The sequence below is a fragment of the Centruroides vittatus genome, unplaced genomic scaffold, assembly GCF_030686945.1.
Source record: "Centruroides vittatus isolate TY-2023 unplaced genomic scaffold, ASM3068694v2 contig_817, whole genome shotgun sequence".
Lineage (NCBI taxonomy): Eukaryota > Metazoa > Arthropoda > Arachnida > Scorpiones > Buthidae > Centruroides > Centruroides vittatus.
In genome coordinates, this window is record NW_027122532.1 from 1,470,953 (window position 1) to 1,492,837 (window position 21,885).

General features: G+C 31.3%; 1 protein-coding gene across 3 annotated transcripts in view; it reads left to right on the plus strand.

Annotated features, from left to right (window-relative positions):
• LOC136982249 (putative leucine-rich repeat-containing protein DDB_G0290503) overlaps window positions 1-21,885 on the plus strand; it is a 50,251-nt gene that overhangs the window by 18,700 nt on the left and 9,666 nt on the right. For all 3 annotated transcript variants that reach the window (XM_067278709.1, XM_067278710.1, XM_067278711.1), the window contains exons 7-11: window positions 839-956; window positions 2,730-2,835; window positions 2,906-3,128; window positions 12,736-12,842; window positions 15,203-18,835. In XM_067278709.1, the coding sequence (XP_067134810.1) occupies window positions 839-956; window positions 2,730-2,835; window positions 2,906-3,128; window positions 12,736-12,842; window positions 15,203-18,835 (4,187 nt within the window). The remainder of the gene's footprint in view (window positions 1-838; window positions 957-2,729; window positions 2,836-2,905; window positions 3,129-12,735; window positions 12,843-15,202; window positions 18,836-21,885) is intronic.

Here is a 21,885-nt window from a genome sequence, read left to right on the forward strand (position 1 = left end):
AAAATTGGCTATTTTGCTTATATTTATTAATTTTTTATTTATATTAAATGAAACATTGTATATATATCAAGTGTAAACAAAGGAAATTTTAAGTATAATTTATGTAAATAAATACATGAAAGTTTCAAAATGTAAGGCAGTAGTGTTCAAAGTGTTTGCACAACTTTAGGACAACACAAATATTGAAAAATAACTCTCTAAACTGCACATTAGCTAAATTAGTGCTTCCCAAATCTTTCACACTACTGTCTGTTTTTAGTGCATATATTTCTTTGTTTTAAAATGAATTTTTGCCTCCTGTCTTCTGAACATTCTTATCACACTTGCCTTCCAGTACCCCATTCAGTTGTCTTCTGCTTTCAATTGGGCAGTAGTTGCCCAACATTGCCCGATTTGGGTATCAGATCTAAACTATAGAATGCTTTATTATGCTTTTATGAAGTGTTTTAAATGCTGTTTTTATTCTTATTATTTAGTTTGTGTTAAATTGAAAAAACAAGATTTAACAATTCATAATATGCAGTCTACTCCTATATCATTTTCTACATTATTTACTCATTCACAAAGTAACAGTACAAGTTTATAGGTACTGTACATATTAATAGCATAACCAGAATTTAAAGTAAGTGTTCAATTATTTGGGCCTCCAAAAATATCAATACAAAAGTACAAAGTGCATTTAATTTTTTCATAATAGACACTGAATTATTTGTATAATTAAATAAATTTTCAACAATTTACACAAAGCTATTTTTTAAAATTAGAATCTTATGTAAACCCTTGTAAATCCTAAACTATATTAATGTAAAAAATACTTTGTTTTTTATTTTAAAATTAGCAAAAGAATACAAAGATTCAAAAAGAATTATATCCGATCTCAGAGAATGCAACGAGATTTCAAATTCGGCTTCGGAGTTTAAAGTTTTGGTGGACCAACAAAAAATTGAAATTGACAAGTAAGTACTGTATTGTCTACTTTGTTTTAATAAATACTTTACAGTTGAGCTTCTACAAAATGAGTTGAAAAAATCTCTGTGAAACATAGAACATATGAAGTTGGGATGTACTTGTATTTGTGTGTATGTAACATACATTTATATATAAAACACTACATATATGTCTGACTTAAGGCTGGTTTCTAGTCCAATGGCAGTGTGCAGTTTTAAGGTTGCTAGCCATTGCTGCTATTGTCAAAGAATATTATTTGATTTATAATCAGTCTGACCAGTGCTAACTCGACACATTGTGATGTTGGCATCAAGTTTTGAAGGTGAACATCATTTAACTTTGAAGTTGTCATTAGATCAGAAGTGTGTGTGTGTGGTTCAATGTCTAGTGAAACTGGAGGTGGTAATGTAATGAAACTCTGCAAACTATTGTATTGCATTCTGCTGTCGGACTGTAAATCAACACTTAGTTAATAAATTTCCCACCTCAAATAGAAAAATTCATTTCAAGAAGACTAAGTTTATATCCCATTCATTTCAAGTGTGATGTTAGCGATGATTAACAAGAAGATACAACTGGCTACCCACCGATTTTGATCCTCTTGGACATGTTAAACTACATCAAAAATGAGCTTTTCGTCCAATGTATCTTGCAAATGCTAGTTTATGATGCTTGAAACTTCAAGGATTTGTATAGTTATTAGCCATGATGTTGACACATTTGAGAGCACTGTATAGCATAGTTCGTTAAAGTATTATTAATTAATACTGACAAGCTATACCTTACTTTATTTAAGGACTTGTTACATCAAGGAGAAGGAGCACATGAAAATTAGAGGACAGCAATTATTTTTTAGATATTTATTGTAGCACAAATCTGGGTGCTCCTCCTTGATGTAACAAGTCCTTAAAGTAAGGTTTTTGTGAGTATTTTTTAGAATACTTATATTAATTTCTTCTTGTTTTTATTTTATAATGCAATATTTATCATTAATTTGTATATTAGAGTACAATAATTAGATAAATTAATGAAAAAATTTTCTTCAATGTATTATTTAATATAAAAAAGTTACTATGCAACACCTATGAATTGGAAAAATTCATAATTCAGTATATATTATTGTCTTGATGTTGGATTATTCGTGCTTGAAAATTTTATTTTGCATTCAATTGTAATTTTTCATAAAAAAGATACACTTAGTTCATTATTGTATGACTTTTCTTGGAGAAATACATTTGATTCCATCTTCATGTATAATAGACTGAAATATATAAAAGCACACATTGTATTTCATGTAGTTAATTTTTAGTCCTTTTAATAATTCTGGAAAGCTCTACTCATTTTAATTTAAACAAGAACTATTTGATTTTTGTATTCAAAAATGAGATTTTATTGAAATATTTTTGAATGTGATATTGCGTCTTCATTTTTAAATCATGGAATTTGATAAACTGAACATAGACCAGTGAGGTAAACTTGAATTTTGTTCTGTGCAAAGAAATAAAATTATCATAAAAGTATGGCTCAGACTTTATTCTTTTTGAATAAAATTTAATAGCGAAGTTCTATATTTATTTTGCTTGTCTGTCATCAAGGAAAATCAATTGCTACTTGTTTACAATAAGCTTCGTGGTAGATCTGTGCCCCCTTATTTTTATCAATGATGACAGCCTAATTGAAGATAAATGTATGAATATATTTTAATCTTTGATCATGAAATAATGCTTTATTTTATTGAGTGTAAAGACCTGATATTTGCGGTATTTATTTAATTTTTTCAGGTTAAAATCTCGAATTAAAGAATTAGAAGTGTTAAAACCTATCAATACACATTTGGAAGAGGAAAATACAATTTTAATTAAAAGAAATGAAGAACTAGAAGCTAATGTATGTATATAGAAAGTTTTATAGTAGTATAATTTTTGTCAAGAAAGTTTATCCAAATTTTTTTTTGTAGATGAGAGATATTAATCGGCTTCGTGCTGCAAACCAACAATTATCCGAGGAAAAAGTTGCATTCGTCGAAGAAATTGAAAAATTGAAGCATGTAAATTCTGAATATGAAGAAAAAATATGTAATTTGAAAGAAGAATTACAATGCATTAAAGTAGAATTAGAAACAAGTAGACAAATTTATGCTGAGAAACAAGTGCCTGCCAAATCACCAGACTTCTCAATAGGTAATTATGAAAATTTTACCATTTGTTAACATTTTATACTGTATGCAGTACAAAAACAGTATTATAAAGTACTATAATAGTATATTATGCAATTAGTTTATAATATAGACGATTATGGTATGAATGGAAGTTTGGCACACCAGCTGAGCGAATGGGCCAATTTCCATGAATGTCATAATTACTTATTATAAATGAATTGTCATATGGTATTTTGTGGTTATATTACACCTATAACACTATATACATGATTTTGATTTCCATAAGAAAACAGTGTTTGCGCACCTGTGTCATAAAAATTTGATGGCACAGGTGTGCAAACACCGTGTTTATGCACGATTTTGAGTTCTATAAGTATAGTGTTATAGGTGTACTCAACCACAAAGAGAGTTTACATTATTATAATTATAGTTTACAACTTAAAATAGGAAATTTTCTTCAGTTTTTGCATTATGTATAGAGGATCTTAATGTATTTCCTACACGTCATTTGTAAGTTCAGTGGGGTATGCTAGAATGAATGATGCTACAGCAAACAATCTTTATCTACAAAATCAAAATGTTTTTATATTATATTTTTTCTGTTTTTAACCATTGTGTGAGTGACATATTTAGAAAATGCCATTAGTACATTTGTACTAACTTTCAAAATATAAAATCTTTTTTATCTCAATGAGCCTTTTGGTCTCTTCAAAATATCCAAAAGAAATATATTTCAGAAGCAATAAATTTAAATAGATAATTAGAACTAATTTTACATTTTAATTAAGATCTTAGTGCAATAAGTGAGCGATGTGTGTTACATTTGTACCTTTTTGTTATAAGTATAGCTGGTTTCCAATTATATAGGTCTGTTAAGGATTTTTAATGCTTAAAATCAGCTGTTTTTGTCACTTCAAACTCAGAACCATTTAGTTGTAGAAAAATTTATTGCAACAAAAATTAATTATGTTGTGCAATAGCAACAGTTGACAACACAGTTTGAATGTTTGGAGCATATTGTTTGGCTTTACAAAACTAATGCTTTTCGTGTTTTTGGTGGGTTTTGGATGATTGGCAAACGTCGCAAGTGCACAATAACTCAAAATGTTTTTCAGTTATCCCTTATTGGACGAAACGTCGGAGGTCTTCCTAACATACATTCTGTATAGGATCTGGTACCAAAGTGTTGATATGCGACAATTTGTTTAGTGCTCTTCAATGGATGGCATTGCCAGTATCTTGTTTAGGTCTTTGAGAACGATCCACAAAAAAAGCATTACAATATGGATATCTGTGCAATTTATTTATTTTTTTTCAGTTTGTTCTCTAAGTAATGGATGCTGCAAGGGTAACTATATCTGTTAAATTATAAAACATAGTCAATGATTTTCTAGTCTGCTATTTTGTTGTCTAGTGTGTGTGTATTTTATTCAAGCAGACAACTTTGCCTTTTACTTTATTGTAGTAAAGGATTATTTTTCATTTGTGTTTTGAACCACTTCTATCATTGGTATAATGCATTGCTGACAACATAACAGTTTATTTTTGGGGAATGTAGAAGCAAATATTCATCATCTTTTTTCTAGACCCAAATAGAGATGAGATTTTGTCACGTGATTATTTTTGAGCTAACATTTTGAGAGGAATGTAAGCTTCCTTTTTACTTTCCTGGCTGTTATATATAACAGAGGGAAAAGTATGGCGATCAGTCAAAAAATTAAAGGAAAAAAAGCATTACAAACAAACTTATAACACTGCTATTTTCCATAAACAATCCATTGTGGTACAATTGAACAAAATTGCTCATTGGGCTGTAATTTGAAAAAAATTGTAGACCTATACATTCCCACTGTCTTTGCCTGTCCTTCCTTAATCTTGAGAATAGAGTTAGATACATGATCCAGCATGACTCTTGTAAACAGGAAAAGTATGATGTACAGGGGCAAGACACTACTAATTTGAGGTTGTAAGCATATATTTTAAATTAAACAAGTAAAATGGCAAGGCCATATTTGGGACAAGACTGTCTCGGAGACTCGCTACTAAGCGGGAGCACTTCGATGCTCATGGCAGGTCTCATTCTCATTCTCCAATTATCTTTGGTATTGCTGGTTTTGAGCACGATCATTCAAACTTTGCTGGCCACAGCCACCACCACGAGGTCTTCCACAATGCATTTTCATTGAAATTAACCTATCGAATGTTGAAATTTCTTTTCGTTGTGTGATGCCCCAGGTTGAAGTTTTGTCAATGCAAAAATTTCCCATTTTTGAAAAAAATAATGGTGACTATTGTATCATTTGCAATTATTTTCTTATTTTGCACAAACAAAATATATATATATATATATATATATATATATATATATAAATGTAGAAAGAAAAAATAATTCTATTTTGGAAGTTAGTTTTAATATAAAAGTATAACAACGCACCATCTAGTTTCAAAAAGTTCCGATGATGAAACTAGATATCTCCTGTCAATCAGTCAAGGTTAGCATATGGTGACCAGAAATACATGGGGAATAACACGGGACAGGTAAATGGGTTTTTTCAAAGACTCGTTTGTCAAAATTCGATTTAGCAACATTAATTTTTCGAACTTCCCAATGCATGTATTTGTCAAAATTCGATTTCACAATATTTGTGTTTCCAACTTACCAACGAGCAACGCATGTGCAAATCTCGCACTACTGCCTGTTTGTAGAGAGTGTTGCCATTTTGTATTTTATTGTGTTTCGGTTCTCGGTCCCCTGACTACCTACAAGTCTGGTTTTTTTTATGCGCGCATTATTTGGGCACCTAATACTCTGTGCCAAATTTTAACTTCTGACATGTACTCCTTCATACCTCTAAGCTGATAAGACAGCAGGCAGTACGATTTTATAAATAAGACATAGTCTTGTCAATAAATAAAATTGCAGCCCTGCATTGTGATGATGGCACAATAAATAATTGCTCATTGATGTATAATTTCCTACCCATTCACACAAGGGTTAAAAGGGTATGTTAGATTGTAACTTTGCTTTAGGCTGTAGAATTAGAATGGATTACACCTAAACGCATGTATTTCAATGTAAGCTAGAACAAAAAAGATGCTATAATAAATGAGCTAGAACTAATTACATTTATTCTATCATGCCCCACTGTATTTATTTATTCTCAATTTTTTAATTTTTTTTTTTTAATACTTGCTAAGTACACTAAGAAATTATGATATAGTTTACAACATTTTGTTTAGTGTATAAATATTTCCTATTTCAATGTCTACATACACTTATGTATAAATTTGAATTTTTTAGTCTGGAATGTTTTGCCCCATATAATACACTATGTCAATGGGAAATGATGTATGTATGTAGTACATATATTCATACAACATTTTTTGGAATAACTACAGTATATATTCTTGACACACTATTTTAATATTAGATATTTATGTATCAAAATTTTGATTATTTTTGATTTTTAACAAACTAAAAAATAACTAAATCATCATAACTTGCTTGAAAATTTTAGTTGCATAGATGATATCTATCGTCAAGGCTTTCTTTTTTTTTCTAACATTTAATCTGTAGAGTGTTCAATGACACTTCTCTAAGTACCATCCTAAAACACTACAGCAATCATTTTTGAATGATTTCCCAGTCTGTAAAAACTTTTTTATTTTACTTTTTATAAAATATAGTGTGGTTGACAAGTGTCGTCCATGTGTCTAAACACCTAACTGCATGAATCATATTGCAGAAATGCTACCAGTTTAGTTTTTGTTTTATTTTCTAAATGGAATGTTTGATCTTTTGTTGTAGTAAATATTGGTTTTATTGAAATATTGGTAAATATTGAATTTATCATGGGATTTATTCTAAAACAGTCAAATTTGTATAGTAATAAACTTGTTGTTTCATTGTACGTTTTCTTATAACAGCAAAAACAATGGTGAAAAGTAAAAAACGCAAGTTTGAATACACCATAGATCTGGATAAGCTGCCGAAAAAATTTCGTGAGTGTATAGATGAAGATCTTCAGGATGAAGTGTCATTTGATTGTGAGGAAAGTGATTCAGGAGAAGTGGATCATATTTCTGAAAGTAACCACAATACAGCCTCAGAGCAAGAAGGTGATGATGATGAAGATGAATGCGAGCAGCTTGAAAATAAAAACTTTTATCTGGGGAAAGATGGATTTACTAAATGGCAAAAGACAAAACTATCTGCAAATGTTAGAACAAGGATTTGTAACATTATTACTAATTCACCAGGCCCAAAAGGTAGAGCTCGTCATGCAAAAAGCGAAATCGAAATTTTTGATTTGTTTTTTGATGAAAATATTGTGCAAAAAATCGTTGCTTGTACCAATATCTATATTGAAAAGATAGGTAAAAATTTTTCACGCGAAAGGAATGCCCAGTTTACCGACATTACAGAGATCAGAGCTTTTGTTGGGTTGCTCTATTTGATTGGTAGCATGAGATGCTTCAGAAAAAATTTGAATAAACTTTGGAACAATTCAAAAGGGAATGGGCTAGAATCTTGTTATTTATGTATTAGTGAGAAACGATTCCGATTTCTATTACGATGCATAAGATTTGACGACATTCACGACAGAGATGAGAGGAAAACTATTGACAAATTGGCTCCGATCAGGGAAATACATGAGTCTTTTGTGATAAATTTTCAGCAGTATTTCACACCATACGAATATTTAACCATCGATAAACAACTGCTTGCGTTTCGTGGAAAATGTCCGTTTCGGCAATATTTACCTGGCAAGCCTGAAGAATATGGGCTAAAAGTGTTTGCACTATCTGATGTCAGAACTGCCTACACATTGAATTTGGAGCCTTACGTTGGGAAGCAACCCGATGGACCCTACTGCGTCAGTAATTCTGCAGAGGATATTGTAATTAGATTGGTTAAACCGGTTCAGGGAACAAACAGGAATATTACAGCCAATAACTGGTTTTCTAGTCTATCCTTAATCAAAGCACTAAATTCTAAAAAACTAACATATGTGGGAACCATAAGTAAATTCCAACAGGAGGTACCAAAAGAATTTAAGAAAAACAAAAAAAACTCTTCATTATTTGGGTTCCGGAAAGATTGCACAATGGTGTCATATTGGCCAACGAAAAGTAAAGTTGTTACAATAGTATCATCCATGCACTTTGACAACATCATAGACAAAGCAACTGGAAATTCAAATAACCCAGAAATGGTTACTTTTTACAATATGACCAAAACGGGAGTCAAATTATTAGATGAACTGTGTCGAAAAAACAATGTGTCACGAACTACAAGGAGATGGCCAATGAAATTGTTTTATAATTTATTGAACATTACAGCAGTCAATGCCTTTTGTATTTATGAACACCATAAGATTGCATCAAATGAAAATGCTACAATTGCTCACTTTTTAGAAAATTTATGCTGGCAATTAATAAAACCTCAAATAGAAAGGAGGTGTAAGGCAGAGAACCTTAGGGTAGAATTACGAAGCCGAGCGAAATTGCTACTCGGTGAACAAGAAATGGAATTCAAAAAGCCAGAACGGACTGCATCGATGGGTAGGTGCATTTATTGTGATCGAAAACGAGATAGAAAGACCAAAAGGTGGTGTGCAAAGTGTCAAAAATGGATCTGTCCAGACCATTGGGTTCTTATTTGTAAAAACTGTTTCAATAATGATTAATGCTTCTTTAGTTTTTATCATACAATATGTAATATAATATTTTGATGAACAATTTAATAAACATTTTAAGAACACCATACAGTAGTTACTTAATACTAAACAAATCAAGTAAAACAGCAAGGCCGTATTTGGGACAAGACTATGTCTCAGAGACTCAGTACTAAGCGGGATCACTTCGACACTCACGGCGGGTCTCATTCTCCAATCATCTTTGGTATCGCTGGTTTTGAGCGCAATCATTCAAACTTTGCCAGCCACAGCCATGACCACAAGGTCTTCCACGATGCATTTTCATTGAAATTAACCTATCAAATGTTGAAATTTCTCTCCGTTGCATGACACCCCAGGTTGAATTTTTGTCAATGCGAAAATTTCCCGTTTTTGAAAAAAATAAAGGTGACTATTGCATTGTTCGCAATTATTTTCTTATTTTGCACAAACGAAATATATATGTTACAGTAAAAATGGGTTTTTACTGTATATATGTTTTAACCAGTTGAAACTAGTTTTTACTGGATGTCATTGTTATAACTAGAATTTACTGCTAGTCAAAAATGAATTTGAGTTAAAACTAGTTTTAATTAGACAAAACGGGTTTTAACAAAATGGCTTAGTAAAAACTGTTTCGACCAAGGTCATTCAACTAACACGTTCCTATAGTGTATGATGAATTTCGTATCGCTTTAACCCTTTTCCCCCCGACATCTTGTTTACGTTTATTTTGTGATCCCTCCTAAGGCAGTATAGGTCAGTCGGACGATATTATTTTAAAAGTTCACCAAAAATCAAATTATCATTATATCTATATGAAAAAAATTACTTACATTTATTATCATATTTAAAACTAAAGATATTATTTTTTCAATACATTTTATTAGAAAAATTTATAAGGAAAAAAATAATATATATCAGAACTGACACACAAACTTGATAATTTGTAACATTTTGTGAAAATTAACATTGTCTAGTTACATAGTTGTTTGCTAGCACTGAGCCAGAAAAATGTAGAATATTGTTTTGTACAATTCGATATAACACTTATGCACGTATGTTTATTCGTTGTGAAATTATCACACATTATATCAAACATTTGTTTGAAATCAAAATTTTATACCGCTATCAACTAATACTGTATAATGAATTATTATACTTTATTCACTTTGTATCGAACGAGATTATATCTGTTGTTAATAAATTTTACAAAAATTGATATTTACCAAAGTAACGACGAATCGGTACCCTCGAAGTTTTGCCTAAAAAGCCAGGGTACCGATTGATCGGTGCCTTCGGGGACAAAGGGTTAATTAATGTTAATAACACAGATGTGTGACCAATATTTTCAATAAATATTGTATTAAATAATACAAATGTTTTAATCCCAATCATCACTTTATTTATTTCCCCCAAATATATTTATGTAGCTAAAATTAGTTTTAACTAATGTTAAAAGTTAAAACTGGTTTTATCTAAAATCAAAACACGTACAGCAGTAAATTTTAGTTTTAACTAGACAAAACGAGTTTTAACAATGACATCCAGTAAAAACTGGTTTTTACTGTGACATATATATATATATATATATATAATTATATAAAAATGTAGAAAGAAAAAATAATTCTATTTTGGAAGTTAGTTTTAATATAAAAGTATAACAACGTGCCATCTAGTTTCAAAAAGTTCCGATGATGAAACGAGGTATCTCCGGTCAAGGTTAGCATGTGGCGACCAGAAATACGAGGGGAATAACACGGGACAGGTAAATAGGTTTTTTTCAGAGATTCGTTTGTCAAAATTCGATTTAGCAACATTTACTTTTTGAACTTCCCAATGCATGTATTTGTCAAAATTCGATTTCACAATATTTGTGTTTCCAACTTACCAACGAGCAACGCATGTGCAAATCTTGCACCACTGCCTGTTTGTAGAGAGTGTTGCCATTTTGTATTTTATTGTGTTTCGGTTCTCGGTCCCCTGACTACCTACAAGTCTGGTTTTTTTTATGCGCGCATTATTTGGGCACCTAATACTCTGTGCCAAATTTTAACTTCTAACATGTACTCCTTCATACCTCTAAGCTGATAAGACAGCAGGCAGTACGATTTTATAAATAAGACAGTCTTGTCAACAAAGTTATAAATTTAGAAATAATGCATTATAACAAATGGATGAGATATATCCATTTGTTATAATGTGTCATACTGGGAAGTGTGCCTAACATGATTAAGATTGAAGCCATATTAATGTTCATTTATCTTTCTATTTGATATTAATGTTTTTTAATGTGACCAGAAAAACAAAATCAGATTTTTATATCTCATGGCTAGTCAGTTCATCTTATAAATATCTTGTGCATTTTTTAATTTTTGGTGATATAATATATACATACATAAATGGAGGGAAAGTTTGGTGGCTGGTCAAAAATGACCCTCTAAGATTTTTATATTTTTGGACTCTGGGATCTTTAAATGTCAAGAATTGCAAAAAACTTTGAGCATTTTTCTGTATGTATGGATGTTAGTGTTTGTGGGAAGGCATGATTTTGTTTACCGTCTTTGAAGTTTAATAACTCCTGTGCTTTTTTTATCAAAAATTTTTGAAATTTTGCAGTGAGGTTTGTATATTAGGGAGATCGATGCTATTAAATTTTGGTGTTTATCTCCCCATCCCCTCAACCTTTAAACGGGGTTATGTGTATCTCCAGTAGGATCAGACTTAACACAACTGCCACCTGTAATATATTTTGCGTTTTATCAGGCCACAATGAGAAAATTTAATATTTTATTATGATATAAATAGAAGGGTCATTATATAACAGTCGGTAGAGTGAAGATGATAAAAATATATCGACAATGACCAGCCGTCGTATGGCTTCAGACAGGAGACTATAAGACCACGGGATATTTAATATTAATTACTTCATATGTAACAAAAGAAAATAATTAAACTAGTTTTTGATATTTTTTCCTTGTTTTAACTATTCACTGTTAAAAAAAACTATCAGATGAAGTGGTTTGACCGCAGACCGTCAAACGACTTCGTGAGCCTCGTGGGGTGGTTCGATGGTCGGCAGTCAGAAACCAACTTAATAGATGTCCGTGAAGGCCACCACTAGGATGTAAAATGACGTCTTACGAAGCCAGGATAATTTGACCTTGAGTGAAACTACATTGGTTATAGCGATGTCGGGTGACGACCAGCAGTCGGATGGCTCTGTGCGGCCGTAACTAGTATGACGGCCGGCATGTCGGATGGCAGTTAATGTGTTAATAATGATTTTACTCATTAGCATTTACAATTTTTTTTTATTAAAAATTGTAAATAATAATAATCACCCCAACTCTCAAAATTAAGCTTTTTGCCATTTTATAATGATTAAAAATATAAGTGTTTTAATAATAATATAACAGATGGTGCCATGCATTCAATTTTAAATGTTGCTGGGAAAGTTAAGCAACTTATTGCTGGATTTTTTTTATATAGGCCTAATTAAAATTCTATTTTATTTTTTTAGTATTTAGCTATTTTCTAACCGTAATTTACTAATCACTCGTTCACATAATAGTAAATGTGAGGCACTGGTAAATTAAGGTTACGTAGCTAGCTACAGCTTTTGTCATGGGTAGGTTTGACTCGTAGTGTGATTAGCTAGCACAAGCGAGGGATGGAACAATAACTCAATTTGTACAATCTATAATAATCATTGAGATCCCTGACTATTTATCCACTTTGCTATTATGTACAAAATAATAGATACATAGCATTTAGAATAACTTTTAGTTTTTCTTAGATTGTTATAGCAATTTTTCTATTATCATTAATTTGAGTGTTTTTTAGTGAAAATTTTGATTCGTGAATTATTAGATACTAAAGTTTTATATTAATTATATAGCATAAATAAAAAAGAAATTGCATTTTTAAATGTAAATATACAAATTATAGAAAGCTTCTCTATGGGAGAATGTTTGGCCGAAGTGGTTACGGAAGTTTGTCTGGCAGAATTGAAAGCAACCATTGAAGAAATGAAAGAATTGCTGAAAAAGAAAGAGGTATGAAAGCTTTTTAATTTTCAAATAAAGCTAAAATACAAAGAATGATTGGCTTGTGGTTGGTTGGTTAACACACATGACATGTACCGTACACTCAATTAAGCCCATTACAGATGGGACTTTATCCTCATTGGGTTGTCTAGCACCAATGAGGAATGACTGATTTATACTTGCAAATAAAAACACTTCTTGATTAGATTGAAATTGAGATCCTTTGCAGAACCTAATACCTTATTGTGCTACGACAGCAGTATCTTACTGAAGAATTAATACTTTATGGAAATAGATTAATTAGGGACTGTCCTAATGAAATGATGGGAATTTTTCTAGACCAAAAAAAAGTTAGTTTTAAAAGACATTAGTAGAGGGTGCTTTTCAAGTAGAAATAGTGGTTTATTGGCCTGCAAGATCCCAGACTTGAATCCATGTAATTTTTGGCTCTGGGGCTATCTTAAAGTCTTAGTCTACTGCGTTCCCATAACATTCTGTCGGACCTTAAAGACGGCATAGCACACCACATGCATAACATTCCATGGCACACGTTGCATGCTACAACTGTTGAACATTGTTTTTATGCTTTCAGATGATAGCAGAAAATGGCAGCCATCATGTTTGGAACATGTTTTGTTCACATTAGACAGAAAATTTGTGTAGCTCGTTGTTCTGTATAAACTATAATACACCCTCTAGTGCTGGGTTTTGGAACTGTCTGTGCTTTAAAAAGTACCCATTATCTCATTAAGACATTCCCAAACTTCCACGACCCTCCGACGAATAATTTTTGCTGTAGCCAACTGGGAAATATCAAGTTTAATTTGGGACAGTCTGTACTTTCTAGAAATAAATATTTAAATAAATTTGTAATTTATTTGTAAATAACAGCTTGACTTTTATTCCAAATTAAAGTTCTAAATGTGTTACCATTAAACTAATAAAATTCTTTTGATAAAGTAATACAAAGTATTCTAAACAGAAAAATTACTTTGTTGTTCAATTGCTACTTGTTCTCCCAATAGATCCTTTAGTGATGAGCATAAATTTAGCTGAAGAGAACAAATTACACAGGGAACACACAGGTAATTGACTACTCCAACTTTATTTTAGCCTCCTGCCCCTTTTCAGTTTTTTATTATAGATCATTGCTTATTAAAACTGTTAGTGACTGCTGGATGATTCAACTTCTTATACATAACTTTAATTTTATTTAGCAGCTTAAGTTAACATAAGGCTATAAAATGTTGATTTATAAAAAAAAATTTTTTTAATAAAATTAAAAAGACCTTATTAATCACTTTAAAAATCTTCACTGCACTGTATATTCCTTAACCAAGGTGATATTATGGATACAGGATACAGTGCATTACAAAACATAGAGGTGAAAGGGGATTGGAAGGGATTCAATATGGCTTGTTTAATTTTGTAATAATGGCAGCCATTATTACATAGTTGAATTGAATTAACGTGACTTCTGGTTTGCATTGGAGGTTCTTATATAATTAGTTGGGGACTCCTGCCCCTTAGGTTTCCATATCTGGTCTCATCTTTCATCTATCTAACTCCATTCTCGAGATTAAGAAAAGACGGACAGACAGGTGGATGGACGACAGTAGGAATTTATAGGTCTACAATTTAACACTAATAAAATAGCAATTGATGTATAAACAAAAGCATTTGTGATTTTTATTGAGAAATTTTTATACAGGATAATTTAAAGGTCAATTAATTGAGATAGATTAATATGCAGATTTATTTAGCACCATAGAAACTGGTTTGGGATGGTTACCTCAATATGCTGTTAGGCCACATCTTGCGACTATTGGGGCAGAATCCTCTTAGTTACGTCTTGCCAGTTTGTGAGTATGGCACCAGCATATTGCTCTACTATCTGGTGTAAGACTGGATAGTTTAAGATATATATAAAATAATATATGGTTTGTTTTATCTTCATTTAATGCCCTGTTCTGTATTCTATAGTAAAGGGCCATATCAACTATTTTAATAAGAGATTGGGCTAAACAGTATTTAATGTAGTTTTTAGATGAAGGAAATTCTATATTTGTAAAAGATATGTGAAATATTTCAGATAATCTTGAACATTATCACTTATAGCCTCGTGACTGCTTACTGGATGCACAAAATTATCATAAATTACATATTTACATCATATGTTTAAGGATCTTGAGTGCCATGGAAAAGCACAAAGCCCTCCAGCCGTAGGTTGCCCATATTTATTGTATGATTTGGCTCTAGGCTAGTCAATTCCGAAACATATAGCCATTTCAAATTCATTAAACAGCTTTTAAAATAAATTGCCCTTGATAAAATTTTCTTTTTTAATAAATTTCTTAATTTAATTACAGGACGAGAATGCAGTTTTAACGAGAGAGAATTTCGAACTACTCGACAGTAAAATGAAGATGGAAGACCAAATTGAAAATTTAACAAAGGACAATTTAATAAGAAAGGACTTAGAGAATAAAATCCAATTATTAACACAAGAAAAAGAGAAATTTGAAGAAATTAACAATACAATTGAAATGGAAAATGATAAATTAGTCAAAGATAATCTGAAAATTAAAGAAGAAAATAACAATCTTCAAACCGAAGTCAAAAATTTAAATAATAAAATAAATCAGATTTCTTTAGACTTTAGTAAAGTACACGAAACAAATTTGGAATACCTCGAAAAACTGAACATCGTAAATGAAAATCTTAATCAAACAACAGACGAATGTCACAAGTGGAAAACTCTGTACATAGAACTAAAAGTACAGAATGAAAGCCTCTCTAATTATGCATCAGAAGTTAGTAAGCAGGAAATTTTAATTGCTAAACTATCACAAGAAAACGAAGAACTTTCTAAAGAACTTGATAAAATTACAAGTATATTGATAAATAATGAAATGGAATTTAACGAGGAAAAGGAAAGGTTAATTTCTACAGTCAAACAATTAAACAATGAAAAAATGTCCTTGGGTGGCGAGTTAAATCTGCTACACAAAAAGTCAGCAGAACTAGAAAATCAAACTGTTTTGCATAAAGAAAATTTAGAGGATAACATAAACAATTTATTAATCGAGAAACAAGAGTTATCCACTTTGTTACAGAAATCTGAATTAAACTATAGCGAACAATTAAAGAAAACTAACGAAGCTAATTCGATTATCGAAAAGATAGCAAGTGAAAATAAAGTTTTAAATACGAATATAGAATCTTTAAATGCGAACATCAAGTCTTTATGTCAATCCGTTAACGAATTATCATTTGCAAACAATACTTTAAAAAATGACCTGTTAGCAGAACAAGAAAAAACGAAAAGTGCGGAAGAACTTCATAAAGAAGACGTTAAACAGTTGGAAGCAAAAATAATATCGTTAAAGAAAGAAAATTCGGAACTGGAAACTCTGAACAGAGACCTGACAAAAGATCTGAAGAAACTAAATAACAGCTTTGAAAACTTAGAAAAGAACGTAGACGTAATTATTAATGAAAAGTCGTTGCTTGAAAATGATAATTCTTCTCTTAAGAAAAGTTTGGACATTTCTATTATTAAATTACATGAATATGAAACCAAGGAATGCGAGTTAAAAGATGCTATCGATATGCTTCATAAGGAGTATAAAGAGAAATTAGATAAAAATGAGAATAATAATAAAAATCTAGAAACAATTATCATCAATCTGAAACAAGAAATTATCCAGAAGAATAGAAAAATTGAAGAAATTGAGGTTTTAGAAGACACATTGAATTCCTATAAAAGTGAAGTCGATAAACTTAATAATTTGTTATCCATAGCTAATGAGAATAATTCAAAGATAATCAATTGTGCAGAGTATGAATTTCATCTTTATAAACAGTTTGAGGGTGAGAATTCTGAATTACATAAAGATCAAATGAAAAATATTCAAAATAGAATCAATTTTCTAGAAACTGAGAATGAAATATTGAAAGAAAAGCTTAAGAGAATTGATACGCCTTCAATAGTTTTTGCAGATTCTGAACAGGTGATTCAAAATGCGGCTTTCTCTCACACTGAACAAGAAGAAAATGTTCATTATAAGCATGAATCAACACAAGAAAGTTTTAATCAAGTATGTAATAACCTAAATAATAATTTTGATGCAATTAAAACTGAAAACAATCTTGCCGTCAAGGTTATACACCAATCGAATCTGAAAGGAATTAATCTAAAATCAAGTGTAAAAGATTCTACTTGTCAAATGGGGCAATTATGGGAAGTTGGTACGAATCCCCGACCCGTCGAAACAATTTTGAACAGAACATCCCAAATTAATTTTGATTTTGAACAGTCTAAATTGATGGAAACAAAACTAAAAGAATTAGATGAATTAATTGTACAGAAAGATAAAATAATAAATGAAAAGGAAGATGAAATTAATTGCTTAACTTCTAAATTAGCAAGTAATAGCGAATCAAGCATTCGGCTGAATGAAGAAAATGAAAATAAAGAGGAAATATTATCAGTACTTACAAACGAAATGCAGAAATTTGAAGGCGAGCGAGAACAGTTCAAGTTAGAACATGAACAAATAATATCCAAAATGAATTTTCTAGCAAAAGAAAATGCAATTATCAAAGAAAAACAGAAAGAAGAGAGAGAGAAGTTTGAGGAAATCTTGAATAATGAAAAAATGGAGAAGGAACAGAAAGAAATTGAGTGTATTAAACTTAAATCAAAGATTCAAGAAGTCGAACAAACATTAAAAAATCAGATGAATTGCTTAGAATCATTAAAAAAAGAGAGAGAGGTTTTATTGGAGACAAATGGTAATCTTACCTTGAAGTTAATAGAACTTCAAGATTTAATTAATATTAAAATTGCTAATGAAAAGAAGGTTATAAGTAATGCAGAAGAAAACAAATTAAACCAGCTTCAGTTACAGAAAATGAATATAAAATCGGAAGAATTAGAAAATCGAGCATTAAGTTATAATTTATCGAATAACTGCGACACAAAAGACATTAAAAATAAGATGGTGATTTGTGTAGAAAATGAGCAGATGGATTTAATTCAGAATAAATTAAAGGAAAATTGTGCACAACAGACAAGAGAAACATCTGCATCTCGGGACGTAAAAATTGAAATGCTTACTGTAAAAGAAAATAATGACAATAAAGAAAACAATTTATGGAAAATTAACATTGAAAATCATTCAAAAAAAGAGAAAATTCAACATGAGAAATTACAGAAACAGATAAATTACATTGAAAACTCTAAAGAATTGTGTAAGGAATTGAATCATCAAACTGAATATAAAAACTACTTCCATAAGAATAATTTAGTTGCAGAAGGTGCATGCTTAAATAGTAATCAATTGGAAAGAATCGATTCGAACCAGGTAAGAGCTTGCACCAATAATGACGTTAACAAACAGCGAGAAGTATTGCAACTTACCGTACAGATTCCGAAAGACTTAAATCAACAAACCATCTTAACACAAATTAACGAATTAAAAGATCAGTTTAGTTTATTAGTATCAAAGTTTAATTACTTCCAAACTAATAATTCGGAATCGTCTCACCAGAACGAGAAACAAAAAGAATTCGAACTCAAATTAAAATGTCTCAACGAACAGATTTCGGCTCTGTTAATGCAACTTCAATTAAGCGAAACTCAGAAGCAGACATTTATTAGAGAAATCGAAAGTTTATCTTTAGAAATTCAGAGTTTGAGGAATGCAAATGAAGAGTTGAGACAACGTAAATATTTCCTAGAAAGTAAACTCAATAATCTCGAAAAGGAGCAAAAGGACGTGGAGAAAGAAAACGCTCGGCTGAAAGATAAATTGCACTCGTCGGAGGCAAAAAATAAAAATTTATATTTTGAAAAGGACAGTTTGCAGAATAAGCTCAACTTGACGAATCAGGAGAAGGAGAGGTTACTGAATCGAATTAAAGAAGAAGAAACAAGTAAAGAAGAAATGGAAAAAGCACATTTGGAAGAAATACAAAAGATGAAGAAAGAAGAACACGTATGTATTATATGTAATAATTACTTTAAATATCAAACAAACGGCTGAATTCCTTTAGCATGCTTTATTTATTATCATATTTAACAAGAGATGGTGGTGTGGCTGCCTCTCTCTCACTAAATTACTTAGTACTTACTCCAGTAAAGGAATCCAACTATTGATTTGATATTTATATTGCATATTTTATCATTTCAATCAAATTTTCAACATTTGAGATGTGACCATTTCAATCTGCCATTAAATGTAAGGAAATTTGGTGCATCTAGATGACTGGTAGCTAAGTAGGCAAATTTCTTACAAAACTGGCTGTTTGTTGGATATATTCATTTCTTGAAAGATGGCAGTTGGTTTGCTGGTATAAAATTTACCACTTACCTTTTGTTGTTTTTAAGCAGTTTTTTATAAAATAAATTCTTTCTGTAACAAATGGCAGTGAAACTGAATAAGGACAAAATGGAAAGTGCTGTTCGATATCTTGTTTAGTTTTAAATTTCTTTTGTTCTGGGATGTTTTGAACTATTATGACTTTTTTGTTTACTTTGCTTATTTCTTATCAATACAGTCAAACAATATTAGAGAATATTTCAGTGTCTGAGAATTAAGTGATTTTTGCATTGTGAGTGACATTGTTATTGCCGAATCTTGCACCTTTTCAAATTCTGAAGCTTGTGTCTCCACCTCATTACTAAGTGTAATTTTCATTGTTTAAGGTACTTCAATTTAGTGCCACTCTCAATTTTAATGTAGCAGAGTAAAAAACAAAATGGTGATACTAAGTTGAAATTTATGTATTTTTTTTCTTATTTGCTGCTTTTTGAAAGGTGTTTGAGTAACAAAAAAATGGCTAATTAATCATATAATAATGGGTTTAGAACAGCATTTCCCAAACTTTTCGGACTACTACTTCCTTTTAGTGTATATACAGTCGAGTCCACATAAGTCAACACCCGGATAACTCGACACCGTCGGTTAAGTAGTCAGTTTTCTGTGGTCCCGGCCGACATACGTAGGCATTAATGTTAAAAAACTCCGGTTTACCCGACACCGTTTAACTCGTCGCCACTGGATAAGTCGACATACTTTTGCCGTCCCACACTCCGATAAGTCTTCACCCCCTCCCAAAAAAATGAATTCACTCCACACATGTGGTGTGAATGCATTTTTTTTCAGGAGGGGAAGTCAGTTTATTTATTAATATATAATATATTTAATAATATATTAATATTATTAATATATATATATACAGTGGTGATATTCGGCGGGTTCGCACAGGTTCGGTCGAACCCGTTGTTAAAATTTTCAGTTTCCCAAACCTTGTTAAACACACGGAACATTTCTCAGTGGGTTTGTTTTTTTTTTTAAATATATTAAAATATGCATATTATACTCTGTAATACTACTAAACTAGGGCCTTATACCCCGTTTGCACCGAGCATTTCAATCTAGATCAGTGATGGGCAAACTACGGCCCACAGGCCAGATGCGGCCCCCTGAAATGTTCTATCCGGCCCGCGCGACATTATTCCTAATCTGACAAATAAAAAAGAATACAGGCTATAAGAAAAATAAATATTTTCCTCTTTTCTCCTCTCTTTCGTTTTATATCAGTGACGACATACAAATTTATTGACTTATCCTAGATATTGGAATGTTATGTTGAGAGTGAACTGGCTGCTGGCAACTTTGTAGCGAAGAGTAAAACTGGCAACGTGGCTAGATATCGAAACACGTTTCTTGATTCAGACCTGTCTTAGCGTTGTGGTTTGCTAGTTTTTCTCTGCATATGGTGAAAAATTTTAGTCCTAAGACGTTATCCAAGAAACGTAAAGTTGATTCTGAGTGTCGTGTTTTCAAAGATGAATGGACTTGGAAGTACTTTTTCACAGTTTTCAGGGATAAACCACTATGTCTCATCTGCAACGAAACTGTAGCAGTCTACAAAGAATATAACATTTCACGACACTTCAACTCTAAGCACAACGATGTCAAGGTTAGAGCCATGACCGAAGAAGAAAGGAAACAAAAAGCAGAAGATTTACACAAAAAACTATCAGGTCAGCAAAGTATTTTTAAGAAAGAAAATAGTTCTCAGCAAGCAGCTACACATGCAAGTTATGTTGTAGCATACAATATTGCTAAAAGCTACAATATACAATATTGCTAAAGCTCTCTCTGATGGAGAGTTTGTTAAACACTGCATGTTCAAAGTTTGCGATATTTTATGTCCTGACAAAAGAAAAGATTTTGAAACAATAAGCTTATCTCTGAAAACAGTGACTTCTAGAATCAAAGCAATAGATAAAAACATATTATCACAGTTGGAATCAAACATTGGCCAATTTAAATTCTGCTCAATTACTATGGATGAAAGCTGTGATATAAATGATATTGCACAGTTGCTAATATTTATAAGAGGTGTTGACGAAAACTTCTGTATTACAGAGGAACTAGCATGCATGAGGTCGTTGAAGGAAACTACAACAGGGTCAGATATTTTTCATGAATTTATGGAAGGAATTTCAATTTTGAAAGTACCTATAAATTGCATATATAGTATATGCAATTTATAGGTACTTTGTAAACTATATACTGTACTATATAGTAACAGACGGAACGAGAAATATGACAGAAAAAATCTGGATTTGTTGGGATCTTTAATGAAAAATAGCCAGATAACAATGTTATATTGTTATCTGGCTATTTTTAACAATTTTTAACAATTAACAATGTTCTACATTGCATCATACATCAAGACGCCCTGTGTAAATCTGCTTTGGATATGAAACCTGTGCTCGACGTTATTGTGAAGTTAATTAATGCTATTCGATCTCGTGGGCTTGCTCACAGACAATTTCGGGAGTTTCTAGAATCCATGCAATCTGAGTACTCTGATATATTGTACTACTCGAAAGTAAGATGGCTTAGCGCAGGACGCGTCTTCGAGCGAGTTTGGCAGCTGAAAGACGAAATAGTGACATTTTTCCTTGAGAAACAGGGATCTGTAGAGTATAAAATCCTGGAAGATACTGCATGGCTTTTGTAAAATCCAA